The sequence below is a fragment of the Simochromis diagramma genome, unplaced genomic scaffold (assembly GCF_900408965.1).
Source record: "Simochromis diagramma unplaced genomic scaffold, fSimDia1.1 OVJJ01000321.1, whole genome shotgun sequence".
In the NCBI taxonomy this organism is placed as follows: Eukaryota; Metazoa; Chordata; class Actinopteri; order Cichliformes; family Cichlidae; genus Simochromis; species Simochromis diagramma.
The window spans coordinates 17,597,299-17,615,802 of NW_024386772.1; the positions used below are offsets into that span (position 1 = coordinate 17,597,299).

General features: G+C 37.5%; 2 protein-coding genes, 1 long non-coding RNA gene and 1 gene segment (V, D, J or C); 1 reads left to right on the forward strand and 3 right to left on the reverse strand.

The window, feature by feature from the left end:
- LOC120747509 (immunoglobulin epsilon heavy chain) overlaps positions 1 to 18,504 on the reverse strand; it is a 438,017-nt gene that overhangs the window by 402,797 nt on the left and 16,716 nt on the right. The gene's annotated exons all lie outside the window — the stretch shown is intronic.
- The window catches only part of LOC120713955 (immunoglobulin mu heavy chain-like), a 539,092-nt gene that overhangs the window by 395,367 nt on the left and 125,221 nt on the right, over positions 1 to 18,504 (reverse strand). The window lies entirely within an intron of this gene.
- LOC120714171 overlaps positions 1 to 18,504 on the forward strand; it is a 514,712-nt gene that overhangs the window by 390,126 nt on the left and 106,082 nt on the right. The window lies entirely within an intron of this gene.
- On the reverse strand, positions 6,971 to 7,702 carry LOC120714053. The segment is given in 2 exon segments: positions 6,971 to 7,364; positions 7,439 to 7,702. Coding segments are annotated over 2 exon segments (369 nt in total).

Sequence of the window (18,504 nt, forward strand, 5' to 3'; positions counted from 1 at the left end):
GAGGTCTCTAGGTATTTCTTGACTAGCTATGACTAGTGACAGGATGGATCAGGCAGGGTAAAGAAAAATAAATGGACTGGATTAACTGCATATGGTCTGATGGGAACACTGCCAACAATGATGCTTTAAACAACAAGTTCAGCATCAGCAGAGACACTTCTGCTCAAACAGTGACAATAACAGGACAGAATCTGCAGCCTGAGGACACAGCTGTTTATTACTGTGCATGTTTACCACACAGTGATACAAACCACTGACAGACCATCACAAATACTCAGCAACACATAACACACAACCACACACAAGTAATAAATGTACAGAAACACAGACCCACACACACACACACACACACACCTTTAGCTAGCAACACACTGTGCAACAAACTGTAGACACAGTTTGTGTGTTTGCTGATGTTTGTTTAGCTGATAGAAACCTTGAATTTGAAATTGTCTGCTAAAAACACATTACTCCCTTTATGCTCCTTTTGCTTCTTGTTTGTAGCATACATCTGCACTGGTTTTAGTGTTGCCTCGAAAACAAAAACAACAAAAACAACAACAACAACAACAAAAAACAACATATCACTTTAACCCCTGACACTTGCATGCAATTGTGCCTGTTTTATCTCTTTTTATGCCACATCCCCAAGTGATTAATACATGAACATGATTGCTTTCATGTGTTACTGTTTGGGCTCAAATCAGTTTGATGTTTGAAGGTTTGCAGTGACATGAAACAAATATCTCGCCTCAAACATGTTAAACCAAAAGTAACAAGCCTGTTTTGAGTCAAAAGTACAGATATTTGTTTACAAATGTAGGAAGTAAAACTAAAAGGTTGTCAGAAAAATGGCAACTTAAGTAAAGTTCAGATACCTGAAAAAAAGAGAGCGCTTACAGGTACTATTCTCAGTCAGTTCAATGCTGGTTTATCTTCAGTGACAACAGCAAACAGCATTTCAAACATTTCATTGTCAGAGGTATCCACGGTGATCAGTTAAAGTGATCACAAACAACTATTGATGGAAAGACAGTGTTCACCTGACATAAAAACAAGCATTAGAACTGTTTTACCAGGAAAGAAAGGCCGAGAAAATTCTCAATCAACTCAGTTATCAATCAATTAAAACACAAAACAACCTTAAATTTATTATTTATTTATTTATTTTTATTTTATTTATTTATTTATATTTACAAAGGTCTTGTGTCACCACTTCTTCATATCTTGCTTCAAAGTAATCAGTCTTTCTTGTCATTTTTTAAAGTGGTGTGAGCAATACTTCTTAAGGGTTTCTGTTCATATTTTTCATTTGGACACTGGCTGCTTTTTTCACTCCACACTTGTACCTGACCATTTTGAGAGGATTTTTTAAGCAACTCATATCTCATCTATCAATCAATCAAATAAATAAACAGCTGTGTCCTCAGGCTGCAGATTCTGTCCTGTTATTGTCACTGTTTGAGCAGAAGTGTCTCTGCTGACACTGAACTTGTTTTTTAAAGCATCATTTTTGTCAGTGCTCCCATCAGCCCGTATCATGAGAATCCACTCCATTTGCTTTGTTTCATGCTGTCTGATCCAAGCTGTTGCGCTAGTTACAGGATAACCGGAGACCTGACAGATGATGGTCAAAGACTGCCCAGAGCCCTGTCTCCTCCCTGTGGTCTTTGCGAACACACTGAACATATAGGTGTGAATGTGAGTGCAAATGGTTGTCTGTTTCTGTGTCTTGGCCCTGCAACAGACTGGCGACCTGTCCAGGGTGTACCCTGCCTCTCACCCGTGACCCTGAAAAGGATAAGCGGAAGCAAATGGATGGATGGATTTAATATTTTTATCCAAATGTAAAATGTTTTCTTTTAAAAATGACAAATCTTGATGAGCCCCAAGCCCCCGATGCTGGGGGCAAAGGGGTTGAACTGCAGTTCAACCCCTTTGCCCCCAGCATCGGCCAAGAACTCAGCCGACTTCATGTAACCACAAAAGGTATATCTAGCAGAGATCTCACAGATTCTCAAACACCGAGTTTTACCATGCTTCAACCAAAATTCCCTGCTGCAAAAGAAGACCACAAAAATGCAAGCTTTCCAAATAGCAACAAAGCTTCACTTACTGGGCCAGTTTCCTCCGTTGTTCTCTGCCGGTAGCTGATAGCCGCTGGAGCTACTGATAATGGCGACACTAACACAAGGCATCAGAGCCATTCCATTTCAGAAGCATAAATCTTTGCACAGATTATGTTTACATATTGATTACAAATTTTCTGGATTTAAATGCGAGCCAAAACATATTTTCAAACTGGTTGAAGGCTACAAAATTAAAAAATAAAAAATCTACTTCCTTTTTCTGTGTATTAGCCTTGGTAACTTTGACACAGTAACATCTGCTGCAATAATTACACCTCCAGTGAAATGTTATAAGTGTTAGCTTTATTTTGATACCAAGATTGTTTACCCAGAGTTTGTAATTGCAGAGAAATACTCCATTCATTTTGGGGATGTCATTTTCGAGCAGGAACCTCAGAAAGCCCCTGGGGGGATTAACAGGTGAAGACAGCTGCAGTACATATATGTGGTCACAATTTACATTTGAGGGTTTTAGAACAATTAAAAAAACATTGTGAGTTAAATGGACATGATCTTTTTTTTAGTATCATTTATTATTTCTATCATGTCATCATATACTATACTTGATCAGCTTAAAAGTGAACGGGCATTTAAAAGCAACAGTGGTCCGGGGGCTCCGCCTGTGGTGGTTTCATGTTACAACAGCTGAGGTACTGAAGAGTTTTTGTTTAGGTTTGCTGATGGTTTGTGTTACTGTGGCCGGCTCGCTGGCACAGTAATACACAGCTGCATCCTCAGGCTGCAGATTCTGTCCATTTAACGTCACTGTGTTGCTGGAAGAGTCTAATTCAACACTGAACTTGTTATTTAGTGAATCTTTCACAGCAGTGTCTCTACTAATCCACTCCAGTGGTTTCCCTGCAGGTTGCCGGATCCAATGTGTCCAGGCGCCGCTAAGCGAATAAGAGACCTGGCAGGTGATGGTCAGAGGTTGACCTGGCTGCACAGTCACAGCAGTCGACTGTGTCAGCTGTTCACACTTCACACCTGTTTAAAAAAAGAAAAAAAAAGTTTTGTGACCAATTCTTAAATCATGCTACAAAAGAAGAACTGCTGACAATGACAAATGTAAAGATACTCACAACCACCAGCCAAGAGGAGTAAGAGAGCTACAGGAAACATGGTTGTTGATGAATCTTATGTAATATCCCTACAACCCTACTGAAGTGATGTTTTTATAGCTGAGTGGAAAATGAAATTTGCATAGAGGAAAACATATAAACCATCCATACAATAAGAAGCTGACAGTTATGTGTGGAGTGCAAATACTATTATGGAAAATGAACATACTCTATTTTGATCTCATTAGATTTCATGCCAATAAAACAAGTGATTAGTCTGTTTTCTTATCAGGTTATTTAAGACGGTTAATCAAAGTGTGGCTCATAAACAGTGTTGGTCAAGTTACTTGAAAAAAGTAATCAGTAACTAATTACTGATTACTTCCCCCAAAAAGTAATCCCGTTACTTTACTGATTACTTATTTTCAAAAGTAATTAATTACTTGGTTACTTAGTTACTTAGTTACTTTTTAAAATCACGATTTACAACCTGAATAGGTGATAAAGCGATAGATCTTTCAGCCCAATTCTACTTTTTCTACATAATCCATCATACAAAATGTAATCAAATGGAAAAGTCCCTTTTTAAAACTTGTTTTATTAGTTTTAATCTTTTAACTTTATGCATCAAGCAAAAATTTAATTATATGCAACATTCTCTGACTGGAAGAAATTTGTTTACATTTAAACTTATTTTCTGCACATTCCAGCACATAAAATATATTTTTTTTGTGTGTTTACACTCAGTCTTTCAAATAGATGCAAGTAAAACACAGCAGAAAATAAATAAAGTCAAAGACTCAGCGGTCCTGTTGCTCTATGTTCACCTGTAAAGCAGGAGTAGGGTAGGCGGAGGTTTACCCTGTTGCAGGTGTGCCGCAGCGGTCAGTGGAAGAATCCGTGAGTTTTCTCTGTGAATTTCCCATTACGTCGTAGCACACTCGGTGCTTGCTTGGAAGTTTAGGGGGTTTTTTCGCTGTAAAAATAAGTTTTCTTCCACGCTTTAAACGCTGCACGCTCATACTCTCTCCCGCACTCGATATATTATCCATTGTTGATCTGCACACAGCTGTTGTCACGAATGTCGCACTCGCTTACGTCACTGTCATGAGACATTTTCGCAAAAAATCACGGTTTTAGTAACCTAGTAACCCAGCGTTCCTACTGGAAAGTAACAGTGATCTAATTACCGTTTTTGCAATACTGTAGTAATCCCTTACTTTACTTGTTACTTGAAAAAAGTAATCGGATTACAGTAACGTGTTACAAGTAACGCGTTACTGCCCATCTCTGCTCATAAAACATGGAAAGCAAAGAGATGAGTGCAAACAGTTATGTTTTAAATAAAAACCTAAGCATGATGATTTTAATTCTGAAAGAGTATTTAAGAAGACTAAGTGGATATATAAATGTTTCATTAACTCTTCCTCAACTACAGGAGATAATTGAACTTATTTGATGTTTGGTCAAAATAAAGTTTGCATAAAATTTAAATATCAACCATCAAAATTGATGTTATTTTATTTAAAGCACAATGGCTGACTGTGACCAAATGGCGTTGCATCTTTACAGTGAACTGCTCTTCAAAGCATTAGGGCTCCTCCGTTGGTGACTTCACGTTACAACTATTCAGACACTGAAGAGTTCGTCAGGTGTCCTAAGGGTTTGTGTTACTGTGACTGTCTGGCACAGTAAAACACAACTTTGTCTTAAGGCTGCATATTCTGTGGATATAAAATATCTGGAAGTGGAAATACTGAACCTGTTTTTGATTGAATCTTTGTAGCTTGTGTGTACAAAGCACATCCTCTTCCAATCCATTACAGCTATTTTCCTGCAGAGTCAAAGGGGCTGACTGTGTCAACTCTTCAGACTTTACACCTATTGGAAAAACAATATCTCTTGTAAAATTTTATCAAACCCTATTGCAAAAATGCTCCTACTGATATCTAATATAATTTCACTCACATCTAACTGATAAGAACAGTAACAGTGCTACAGAAAACATGTTTTCTGGTAAAAATGACATAATGGTAAAACCACTCTGCAGTCTGATTTGCACTTTTATAGCTCAGTAACACAGGAAGCCAGACAGTTTGCATAGTCTCAAATAAATGTAGGATTATTACTAGTCTAACAGCAGTGAAGAAGTCTGTTATACAAGGTATGAAAATGCCCATTGATTGTTCAGTTGTAACTACACCGAAAGTAGTTACTGATAATTACATTGCACATTATTTTAATTTAAAAAAATGATTTTTTTTAAATTAAATTTTGATATTACAAAATGCTAAGAATAAATGGGGTGTATATACACTAACAGTGAAAATTTTGCACTCACCTTCTCATTTAATATTTTTACTGCTTTCTACATTTTAGATACATACTGAAGACATCAAATGTATGAAATTATGTAGCAAAAAAAAAGATAAATAACTAAAAATGTTTTATGTTTTAGAATCCTCAAAATAGCCACCCTTGACAGCTCTGCAAACCCTTGACTTTCTCTCAGTGAGCTTCATGATGTAGTCACCTGAAATGGTTTTCACTTCACAGGTGTGCCTTATCAGGGTTCATTTGTGGAATTTCTTCTTAATGGAGTTGGGACCATCAGTTGTGTTGTGCAGAAGTCAGCTGACAGCTCTATTTGACAACTGGTAGAATTCATATTATGGCACAATCAAACAGGTCTGTAAAGAGAAACGACAGTCCATTGTGCAATCCTCTGCACTTCATGATACACTAATTTCTATCCTCTTGCTCCCAATTTTGTTATTCATCAGCTAGTCTTTCAATTTTTTTTATTCAAGTGGTCCTTCAGTCTTCTCAATACACTCATCTTCACTTTATTTTTATATTTTCATCTTTATTTTTAATGACTCAAATTTGCTTCACATCATTTCCTGCTCAATCTCTCTGCTTAGCTAACTAATACAAATCACTGCATTTTGTCCTTCCTGTGCCCAGCTTCACATACAACTCGCTGTCAGCCTTTTCCCTCTTCCTGTGCCATATGCCGCTTCTTTTTTGTTTGTTTGTTTTTTGTTTTGGGTTTTTTTTGCATCTAACACTATCATGTGTCCTTCTGCATTTCTCTCTTTAGTATTATACCTATCCAACACCACCTCATTGCCTCTGTTTCTTTTACATAGGCATACATAGAAGTCTGGTCCAATCCCCTCTCTCTTTCTCCACTAGGAACACTATTTTCCATTTCATCCATTCTATTCTCTCCATCATATCAGACAGCTTCCTACCTTTACCACTCATAGTCCCTACATTTAAAATACCTCCTCTCCTGCCTTTCTTTTTATCTTGCTGCCTCCTAAAATGCTTCACCCATCTTCTCTCTTCTCTTCGGCCAACAGTAGCACTGTTTCCACTGGAACCACTGGTAGACCAATAACATCAGAGGCAGTCGTTGCTCAAACAACCTTTGCTCAAACTATTTTACAAAAATCTTAATAACCTTTAAAGAAGAAAAAATAATAATCATCAGAAGGAGGCGATTTCCCACTGGGATTCCACAACAGGGTTAGAGTGATGTTGGAAACAGGTGATGATAAAGTTCAACTAATGTCACGTCACCAATAAAGTTTTTGACATTACAACTCCAAATTCATAAGCGCTATGGCTCAGCTGCTATCTTGTGCAAGCAAAATATTAATTAAAGAATCTAAAAAATTTAGATACATTGAAAAAGAAAAATATTTGGTCATTACCATTAATCTGCTACAAACATAAACAGTTGATGTGTGATTAATGGATAAAAGCAAATATGGATACATAAAGTTTGTTTACAAGTGAAGAGAAAACTGAGCAGTCATTGAGGTTTTTGTGCAGGTGTTACTCTGTCCTCAGTCACTGTGTGATCGGGCACAGAAGTAAACAGCAGAATCTTCTGCTGTCAAACTCTTGATCTCGAGGTACTGTCTGCTGCTGGAGTCTTCTTCAGTTATGATAACACGACTTTGAAAAGAACTGCCATAGAGAGCAGAGTTTGAGCCCGTGTTCATCCTTCCAATCCACTCCAGAGCTCTTCCTGGCCTCTGTTGTATCCAGTGAATATTGTAGCTTGTCAAGCTATAACCAGAAATGATACATGACATCTTCACTCTCTCTCCAGGTCTCTTCACCTCAGAAGGAGACTGCTCCAGTTTGATCTCACTCCAAACTCCTGTAAGAATAAAAAGAAAGTGATTATCACATTTGTCCATTCTGTGGTTTTAAAGAATAAATATTTATTTTTACCTTGAAGACTAACTACAAGGACAAAAGTCCAGGATAATATATAGTCCATATTTTTCAGCACTTCACAATCGCAGTGTTTAAGATGTAACACAATAAAAGAAGGTTGATGATGGTGTGTTTATAAGCAAGGGTACTTTGCATAGACCTGCAAATTTAACTTGGGAAAAGTTTGGTATTCAAAATCTAAATTATGAAGCTTTTCAGGCTTTTGGGCAGCAGATAAGAACTTGCGATATTATAAATAGTCTACTTTTGCATGTCCTTTTCCTGCCTTTTAATATAGACATAAAACATGTATAGGATGTCGGAACATACAAAAAAACAGCAGTAATAAAAAATAAATAGAATAAATAAAAACAGTTTTGTTTTCAAATTAACACTTTATTTGAATTGTTTATTGATTATTACAGAATTCACGATCCATCCTAAAAGGTAAATCTCCTTCAAATAATTAACAACATGTCAGGAGTAGTGTCGTGGATGAGAGAAGGAGGACCCAAATGCTGAACTCACAGGTAGGTAGGTGAAGGTTGGTCTTTATTGTCAACGGAGTGAACAAACAGAACAGGAGTAGGAAAGGGCTGGCTGGCTGGACGACTGACTGACTGAATGAATGAAGGACTGACTGACTGAATGGCTAGCTGACTGAACTCAGGCGGAAACGACAACATAACATCAATGACATGACAGTGAACGAGTAGAAACAGAGGGCTAAAATACACAGACTGATGAGGATGATAATGAGAGACCGGTGAGTACACAGCTGAACATAATCTGGCTAATGACACGAGACGAGCTGACACAGGAAAAGCAGGAAGTGAGAACATGGAAGTGGCAAAATAAACTGAACATGAAGAATACTGAAAGCACTGGGTCACCGACCCAGGAACCCTGACACAACAAACAAAACAATTGAAGAAAAAAAGTGAATAAACAAGTAATTGGTGATCCATTTTCCTAGTGGAACAAGCTGACTCAAATCCAGCCAGTGAAATCTCTCTACCAGAATAACAGAGACTTTATTTTTTTCCTTTAACTTCTTTTAATTTTTGCAGTATAATCGCTGCAAGGTTGTCCTATTACCCGGCATAATTATTTATCACCGTTTATTCTGTCACTCTTTAACTGATATCTAGTAATAACACAGTGTGCAGTCAAATTAAATGGGGATTTTAAATTTGCATTTTACTTGACTGAGAGTTCAGTGTGCTAAAAAAGAGCCATAAAGTGCTAATAAGTAAGATATATGCTGAATTTGAATTTTGTTTTTTCTTTTTTTTTTAAAAAAAAAATAAAATCTGTCAACGTTTGATCTGATTTTGGCTGAATGATACTTGTAACACATGTATTTTTATTTATCCTGCTACTTCACACCAGTCGAAATAACTTTAGAAAACAGATTGCTCATATTAACCAATGTGTTTTGGGGTTATACTTGCTGGGTAATGTTGAACACTCTATATCAAAATTGAATTAAAAATTGCATTAAGAATTTAATTAAAAAAAAAACAATAGCAAATAAAGATAAAATCACAACATAATTATTCTATGGAATCGCTGACACAATGAAAAGTAAGGAGTGCAGGATTTTGTACAGCTGCTTTGCTAACAACACTTATTGTGACTCTCAAACACAGTAATAAACAGGCGAGTCTTCAGTTTTCAGTCTGTCCATCTGCAGATACACCTGCTGTTTGCTGTTGTCTCTTGAGATGGTAAACCTTCCTTGAACTGACTGACAGTTTCTTGTGTAAGTAACTTGGATTTAAGCAACCATCTCAAGACCTTTTCCAGGAGCCTGTGTGACCCAGGCTATATAGGAGCTACTGAATGTGAATCCAGAACCAGTACAGGTCAGTCTGTGAGACTCTCCAGGCCTTTTAATCACTGATTCAGATTCTGTCAGAGCCTGGCCATTAACTCCTGTCAAAGCAAAACAAAACAAACAAATAACCACTTACTCCAAGATTTTAAGTATTTGATTTCAAATTGACACAAGGAAACTCTTCACCTGTCCAAACTATGATAGATAGAAGCAGCCCTGTTCTTCCATCCATCATATCAAGCTACTATGTGACCATTCCACTTTGTCATGCTCACTGCAGTCATGCTGTATAAATAGTTATAACACATCCAGGTTTTGCATTGACTTCCTTGACATGTAACATCATATTTTTTAAGATTTACCCCTGGGGTCTCCAGTGAATAACCAATCAATATCCCTGGCTACCCATTAAATACCGCAACCAAATTAAAATACTGCTGCTTACTTTTAAAAATATCAACAACACAGCCTCGAGCTACCTTATCGAACTCCTTAGATCGTACATTCCTGCTAGAGCACTAAGATCATCCACTCAGTTACTCCTGGTGCAGCCAAGATCTCGGCTGAAGTCTAGAGGTGACCGTGCATTTGCCTTGGCTGCACCAGATTTATGGAATAACCTTTGTATTGCTATCCGCGTGTATGATTCTATCCAATCATTTAAATCACGGTTAAAAACCTATTTATTTAATCTTGCCTTTCCTGGTCGTTAATGCCTGTATCTGATCCCTAGACTTACTCTATTTTACCTTTTCTACATATCTTTTATAGCTTTGTGCTTTTAACATATTTTATTTGATATGCATTTTATGCTATTCCTGTGCATTAGTGACACTGACCTGTTAGCATACTTGGTACTTTGTTATGGTCCTATATTTAAAATATTTATGTCTTATTTTCTGTCTTTTTTGTGAAGCACTTTTGTATACGGTTGGTTTTTAAATGTGTTCTATATTGTATTATTGTATTGTATTCTCCAGGCCTTTTAATCACTCATTCAGATTCTGTCAGAGTCTGACCATCAACACCTGTGAAAACACAAAATAAAATAAATGATATACCATACCTTAACAAAGTTCTATAAAACAGATGTCAGTTGATGTTTTCACCTGCCAGGCAAACAGTTAAAAGCAGAAGCCCTGTCCTGTAATATATTATGTAAGTTGTTTGTCATCTGTTCACTCTCATCCACTTTTCAGTCTCATAAGTAGAGGTGGAAGATTTGAGTTTTGCATTTGATTTTTGACTCCTCCTCACAAAAAGATGGACATAGAAGTTACAATCATATCTTTAATTGTCTATGAAACTGCAAAATTTGCACCACATACCTGCTGCTGTTGGTCACTGCACTACTGTCAATGTACAACGCACAAGATGTACATAGGTTTGACTTTCATATATTTCCCTGCAGTTACCTTTATCTTTCTTAATTCTTCCTAAGAATAATGTGAGAGAGAAACAGTATTTCAATTCTCCTGCATGTCCTGTACATGTAGCAAATTGAAAATAAGATTATTTGAATACTGAATGTTGAATTAGATGAGTTATGCTTGGGACACAACGTATCTGCTTTAATAGTTAAAAGTGAGATGAGACAATATTGAGACAAAACTGTATTTAATTGCTGAACTGTTTGCAACACCAGGAAAATGTCTGTATATTTAAGAGAAGTTCACTCCTATATTGACAAGACTTTTCTTCTTACCTTTTTCCTACTGATAAATGTTTCTAAAATGTACTAGTAATTACTGTTGTGGCCTAAAATGTTGTTGTTAAAAATGTTATTTTCACACTAAAACAGAGTCACTGGGTCATTTTTAACCTGTTTTTTTCCCCCTCTATTCTCTATTATTCTTGTTTTTCTCTTTCTGCAGCCAGTATTCCTGTCACGGTTTGCCGGGGCAAGCCGTGTGGAATATGAAATAGGACCCAAAATGCGGCAGCTCTGGTGCAGATGAGTGTTTATTTGACAACCGAAAATACAAACAGCAATGGTGTGGGTACCATGAAACAGGAAAACCTAAACTGGGTAGAACTAATAACACAAACCAGAAACGAGGATGCAGGGAGGTCCGGGGAAATACATACGGGAAGACGCAGGGAGACCGAGGGGAAACAACACAGACGAACCAGCGATTACTAAGACAGAAAATACAACTTAAATACACTCAGAACACAGGGAGATTACACACAGGTGGGAGACACAGCTGGGAGTGATTAACATGACGAGACCAGGGAGGCAAACTGAAAACACTCACATAAGACGCAGACCTTCACAATAAAACAGGAACACACGGGGGGGAACAGGGTAAACACCAATTAGAGAACAGAACCAAAATCGCGAAGAGAAAACACAAAACGCTGGGTCAAAAGGACCCAGGATCATGACAATTCCCATGCCTAATGCTGTTTCAATTCCTCTTAAATACAGTAGGAGTGTCTCTGGAACTCTGCTGGAGGGGTGAACGCCGTACTATCAAAACATATTCCCAGATTTAGTGTCTTCTGTTTATCTTGTTCAATATTAGTAGTGATGTGGAAGAACAACAAAGTACAAAGTATCTAAAATTGTGATATCTCATTGGCATTACTGTATTAAGTAAGGGGCGATTATTTTAAAAGGATTGAAGCAAAGGAGACTTGAATAAGGCTCTTTGTATGAGTTTAAGATGTGGAGGCAAAGAGTCACAAAAACAAGAGTCTAAGAAGGCAGAATGACAGAATATATTGAGTTTAAAGTAAAATAAATGAAGGCATATTGACATGCAAACGGCAATGAAGAAAATTAATGGACCAGAGTAATGGCAATATAATTGAGTATGACTGAGTGGGAAACCTGCAGTGATGACAAGAAGTGACTACTGGCTCAGACACGGGAATGCAGGCCAGAAAGTAAACTGAGACCTTTGTGAATGTTGTGAGGCGATTAGAAACATTAATTGGTTGCAAAATTTTTCATATTAGTATTATTATTTCCATATTATTATTTCTACCCACATTTTTTTTCCCATTCAGACTGTCTCTCACTCTATAAGTGGTCTGAGGGCGCCTCCTCTGGTGGATTTACATGTTGAGTCTCTGATGGGTTTTTGTACAGAGCTGCTGGTTGTTTGTGTTAATGTGGGTCGCAGGCACAGTAATACACAGCTGTGTCTTCAGGCTGCAAATTCTGTCCAGTTAAAGTCACTGTTTTACTGGAAGAGTCTTTGGAAATACTGAACTTGGTTTTGAGTGAATCTTTGTATTGTGATGTGCATCCATCACATGCACTTCCAATCCATTCCAGCCCTTTTCCTGCAGGCTGTCTGATCCAAGCTGTCCAATAGGTGCTCAGCAAATAAGAGACCTGACAGGTGATGGTCAGACGGTGACCTGGCTGCACAGTCTCTGAGGCTGGCTGTGTCAGCTGTTCACACTTCACACCTGTTAAAAAAGAATATTTTTTGTGAGAAATTACAGGTTATATCATAAAACAGATATTGTTGAATGTTATCAAAAGAGACTCAGATGAAGTGGCTAAGAGCAGTAAGAGAGCTACAAAAAACATGTTTTTTGATGAACGTGTCATGATGTGAACTCAACACCACAGTCTGATGTGAAGCTTTTATAGCTGAGTAACAGAGGAAGTCAGCGAATTTGCATATAAATGCATAAAGCATTCAAAAAGATGAAGTTTACATAGAAACTCGCATGGACAGGGAAGCGTATCTGTAACCGGAAGGTCGCCGGTTCGATCCCTGGGCTCTCTGTCCTGGTCGTTGTGTCCTTGGGCAAGACACTTTACCCTACTGGTGATGGCCAGAGGGGCCGATGGCGCGATATGGCAGCCTCGCTTCTGTCAGTCTGCCCCAGGGCAGCTGTGGCTACAACTGTAGCTGCCTCCACCAGTGTGTGAATGTGAGAGTGAATGAATAGTGGCATTGTAAAGCGCTTTGGGTGCCTTGAAAAGCGCTATATAAATCCAATCCGTTATTTTTATTATTACCTAAGCGTTGCACAAATAAATATAAAATTGTGACTCTATTGGTGTGATTTAAACAATGTAAACTCTCAAGCTTGTTGTAACTAATATGAAAAAATCCTGGAAGAACAGTTTAAAAAACATGACAAGTTTGGTATATACTTTACTTCAACTTTTATAACAAAAGTATTTATAAAAGGGGAAGAATAAGTAAGAATGTGGAAAGTAAATGCCAGATGTCTTAGTCAACCTTTAAAGAAGTCCAGGGTCAATGCCATTTCATTAAGATCAATATTAATGGCACTTTAAGTATCATTATAGTGACCAAAAATAAACAAGGATGTAACAGTCTACTGTCTGACATATTTGAAATTTTGCTTAGATAATACTTTAACTGCCCTTTAAATACTGTATATCTATGTTTTTTACCTTTTACATGCCTTTTTGTATCCACTACTTCATACCTACCTCTGCCCTGTACGCTGCCTCAACTCAGTCAAGAGATGAGACCCAAAAACAGTGGTGTCAGCAGCATGTGTGACAATGACATTGTCATGTACAGTTGTATATGTACAGGGTGTACAGCAGACGACTTTGAAAGCAACTGTCTGGGGAACCAGTGCTGAGTGACAGTGGGGAAGAGGTGGGGGCTGAGTCTAACTGACTGAGGTTGGTTGGAGAGGAAATATTTGATCCAAGAGCAGGTGGCAGTGAGCATCTGAAGGTGGTCCAGTTTGGTGGTTCTCCAGATGGCTCCAGATGGCTCAGCCCCTTCTGAGGGCTGATAGTGATGGCACCCTCCATGGACCATTTTGCTCTTTAAGCAAACTAGTAAACTATTTGCTCGAAAACTTCATAAGTACAGATGGGAAGGCTATACATAGGTCTGTAGTTGATGAGGCTGTCTATTTATCTATTTATCTGTTCTGAGTTATTTCTATGTTGTCCTTCATAAATGTTTGACTACTTTCTCCTAACGATCATTTTGAATATTTTTTTGTTTATATTTGATTTTAATTTGCCTTTTATTTTCATTTTATTTTTCTTCACTGTGCAGCCAGTATTCCATATCTACTGTTGAACTTTGATGTAGGGGTGAAAACCATATAAACACCATAAAAACATATTGTATGTATCTTTTCAGTATTAATATTGATGTCTTCTTTTTAGAAACAACAAAGTGTGAAGTCGATAAGTCGTGGTATCTCATTGGTATTACTGTATTAAGTAAGGAGAGATTATTTGAAAGGAATAAAGCAAAGAGCTAATGTAGCAGAGCTGAGGCCCAAGAGTCAAAGGAAGTAAAACAGAACCTGCAGAGTCTATATCCTAGTGACAGTGAAGGTAAAGCAGATGAAGACTTGAATAAGGCTCTTTGAATGACCAGGATGAGTTTAAAATGGGGAGAGAAAGGGTCACAGAAACTAGACTCCAGGAAGAGAGAGTGACAGAATATACTGAGATTTAAAGTAAATGAAGGCAGACTGACATGGACCAGAGTGTTGACAATTGAATTGAGTTTGACTGACTGGGAAACCTCAAGTGAAATAGATAAGCAGCTTAAACACTCAGAAATGCAGACCAGAAGAACTTTCTAATTTAAGTTTGACTCAAGCTCTGTAAATGCACTTTCTTTGCAAAATGTTTGGCACAGACTGCCTCTCCCTTCATAAGTGGTCTAACGGCTCCTCCTCTGGTGGGGCTCTGAGGGGTTTATGTACAGGTCTGCTGACTGTTTGTGTTACTGTGGGTCTCTGGCACAGTAATACACAGCTGTGTCGTCAGGCTGCACATTCTGTCCAGTTAAAGTAACTGTTTTGCTGGAAGAGTCTGTGGAAATACTGAACTTGCTTTTAAGTGAATCTTTGTATTGTGTTGTAGATCCAGTTGATGCGCTTCCAATCCACTCCAGTCCTTTCCCTGCAGGCTGTCTGATCCAAGCTGTCCAATAGCTACTAACAGAATAAGAGACCTGACAGGTGATGGTCAGACGTTGACCTGGCTGCACGATCACAGAGGCTGGCTGATTCAACTGTTCACACTTCACACCTGTTAAAGAAGAAAATGTTTTGTGATAAACTGCAGGTTATATGAAAAACCAAAATGTGCTGAATGTTACCCAACTTAAGAGACTCACATGAAGTGGCTAAGAACAGTAAGAGAGCAACAGAAAACATGTTTTTTGATGAACGTGACATAGAACCTCACGCCACAGTCTGCCACAGCTTTTATAGCTGAGTAACAGAGGAAGGCAGTAAGTTTGCATATGAATGCATAAAGTGTTCATTAGGGTCTAACTGTATCCCTTTGAAGAATCTGCTGCTTAAAGACAATATATATTTTAAAAAAAACACTCAAATGTAAGACATAAATAAAAAAAAAGCTGACTTCTGGTCACTGTTGGTTACATTGAGTTACATTTAAATTATAAGTCAAACAATGAGGTAAAAAGGACTGCTACTGTCACTTCTGTTAATGGTATATTATATTGCATTAAAGAGACATGGTATTCAGCATATGGCCAGATTATTAAATTATTATTATTATATACTTGTGTACTGTATCTAACCACTCAACAAATAAATATACAATTTTGACTCAGTTTATACTCTGCGTCATTTTTTTTTTTTAAATAAAGACTCAATTCTTTGTGGGAAGTATAAGTAAGGATGTAAAAAGTAAATATTGCATGTTTAAATCAACTTTTAAATGAGTCCAGGGTCAGTGCCATTTAATCAAGATCAGTGTTTATCACTTTGTTTGACATTATAGTGACTTAATAGAAACAAGGATGAAACAGTCTGTGTGACATATTTGACATTTTACATAGATAATGCTGTAACTGCCCTTTAAGTATGTTTGTTTCTGCTACTTCATACCTATAGAGAAACATTTTAGAAATAGACTCTTGTGATGTCTTTAATTGTATTACTAAGATGATGATATTGTTAGATGATGTGTGAGATAGTGTGATGTGTCAAATTTTGCATGGGCCTCTCTCAGAAGAGAAAAAATAGAAATTGATTTATTTTGAGACTTTTAATTGATAATTTATTATGTACTCAGGTTGGAATTCAAACATTATTTCTTTTTGAATGCATGGTTGTTTTAAATAGCATGCATACCTGTTTATGTCTACAAGCAGCGGTAAATGGACTGGTTCTTATTTAGCACTTTTCTACTCTACTTGATCACTCAAAGCACTGTAGGCACCCTGTCTCATGCACTCTCCTTTTTTCAGTGCATAAGACCTTTGTACCTAATATTTATACTCCAATGAACACACCAGGAACAACTCAGGCTTCAGTATCTTTATTTTCCTTTTTACAATATGTATGAAAGTTCTCTTTCAGCAGGAGAATCCAGAAATCATCAGGATTATATTGCTACATGATATTAGTATATGTTGAGGTTTTTGTGCAGCTGCTCCAGTGTCTTACATCATTGTACTTTGTCAAGTACAGAAGTAAACAACAGAATCTTCTGCTGTCAAGCTGTTGATGTCAAGGTACTGTCTTCTGCTGGAGTCTTCTTCAGTCACGATGAAACGATGTTGAAAAGAACTGCCATAGCTAGGAGAATTATAGCCTGTGCTCATATACCCAATCCATTCCAGAGCTCTTCCTGGTCTCTGTCGTATCCAGTGAATATCATTTTCTGTCGGTATAACCAGAAAGGGTACATGACATTTTCACTCTCTCTCCAAATCCTTTCACCTCAGAGGGAGACTGTTCCAGTTTGACCTCACTCCAAACTCCTGTAAGAAAAACAAATAAAAACAGAAAAAAACAACATGATCATCATGAATCAGACTTTTTCACCATTTTAAAGAATGAATCCCTTTTTTACCTTTGAGACAAACAATAAAGAATAATTTAAAGTAAATCATATATCCCATAATCTTGAAAACTTTATAATCAAAATGTGTAAATTGGTAAAAAAGTAAGATTTTCTCTCATGAATTAAATGAGAATTGGCAACAACATGTTTATAAGGAAGCAAAACTTTGCATAGACCCCCCTCTACAGGAGGAATTTGGTATTCAAAAACTCAGTTACACAACTTCTTACTGCTAGCTATTTGGACACTACTCACAAATTAAGACACCGACTCTATTACATGGCAAACAAAGATTCAGCCACCATAGAGTACCTAATTTGGATTGTGGTAGGAAGCCAAAGTACCTGGAGAGAGCTCACACAAGCACAGCAACAACATGCAAACTCGACACAGAAAGGCTCCAGTCAGCTGGTGTATTCAAACAGTCTTGCTAACAGCTCAGTAGCAGAGACTTGGTCAGTTAACTGGTCTTGGCAGTTGTGTTTTCTGGGTTTTCCAATAGTCTGTATATGGCTGTGACCTGTCTTTAGCCTAAAACTTTGGAATGTGGATTATACGCTACTACATGGTGTTACGTGTTTGGGTCCTTATGACAGATGTCATTTTTCAGTGTGTGAGTTAATATTTTAAAGGACTCCATTTGAGCACAAGTTTGATATGTTTCAAACCAAAAAACTGTCACCACACAGACATCCATCTAAAAGGGAAAATTTATTAAGCCGGAAGCAATATTGCAGAATTCTTGAGACTGGGATAACATGCAGCATCTGTTAGAAGAAAAGTATTTGCTGTCCTGAAAGTGAACACAATTAGTGTTATACCATCGGGATATATATTTAGTTATATTTAGTGTAAACTGTGCAATCCTGGAGAAAGATGTAGTATTTTTATCCCAATGCAAAGTGTTTTCTTTTTGAAAATGATGAAGCTTAAGACATTTACAGTACATATATGTGGCACAATTAACATTTAAAGGCTTTAAAACAAATAACTATAAAAAAGTGATCTTTTTTTGTATCATTTATTATTATTATCATACGATACTTGATCTGTTTAAAAGTGGCATTTAAAAACAACAATGGTCCAGAAGCTCCTCCTGTGCTGGTTTACAACTACTGGTCAAAGGAGCTTGCAAAGAAAAGCGTCTGGACTTCTTTAAGTTACTTGAAGACGTTTCACCTCTCATCCGAGAAGCTTCTTCAGTTCTAAGGTCAAATGGTGGAGAGTCCCAGATATAAACCTAGTGGGAGAAACCCCCCACAGAGGGACAAAAGGACCCCCTGATGATCCTCTAATCGCCTGAGCCAAGGTGTGTAACTGGGTGTGGGTCCCAATCAGCCAGAGTTTCGGGTGTGTTCATGTGAAACCTGGCCCCACCTTATCATGCGAATTCCTGAGGTCAGATGGCCCAGGATGTGAGTGGGCGTTAAGGCGTCTGGG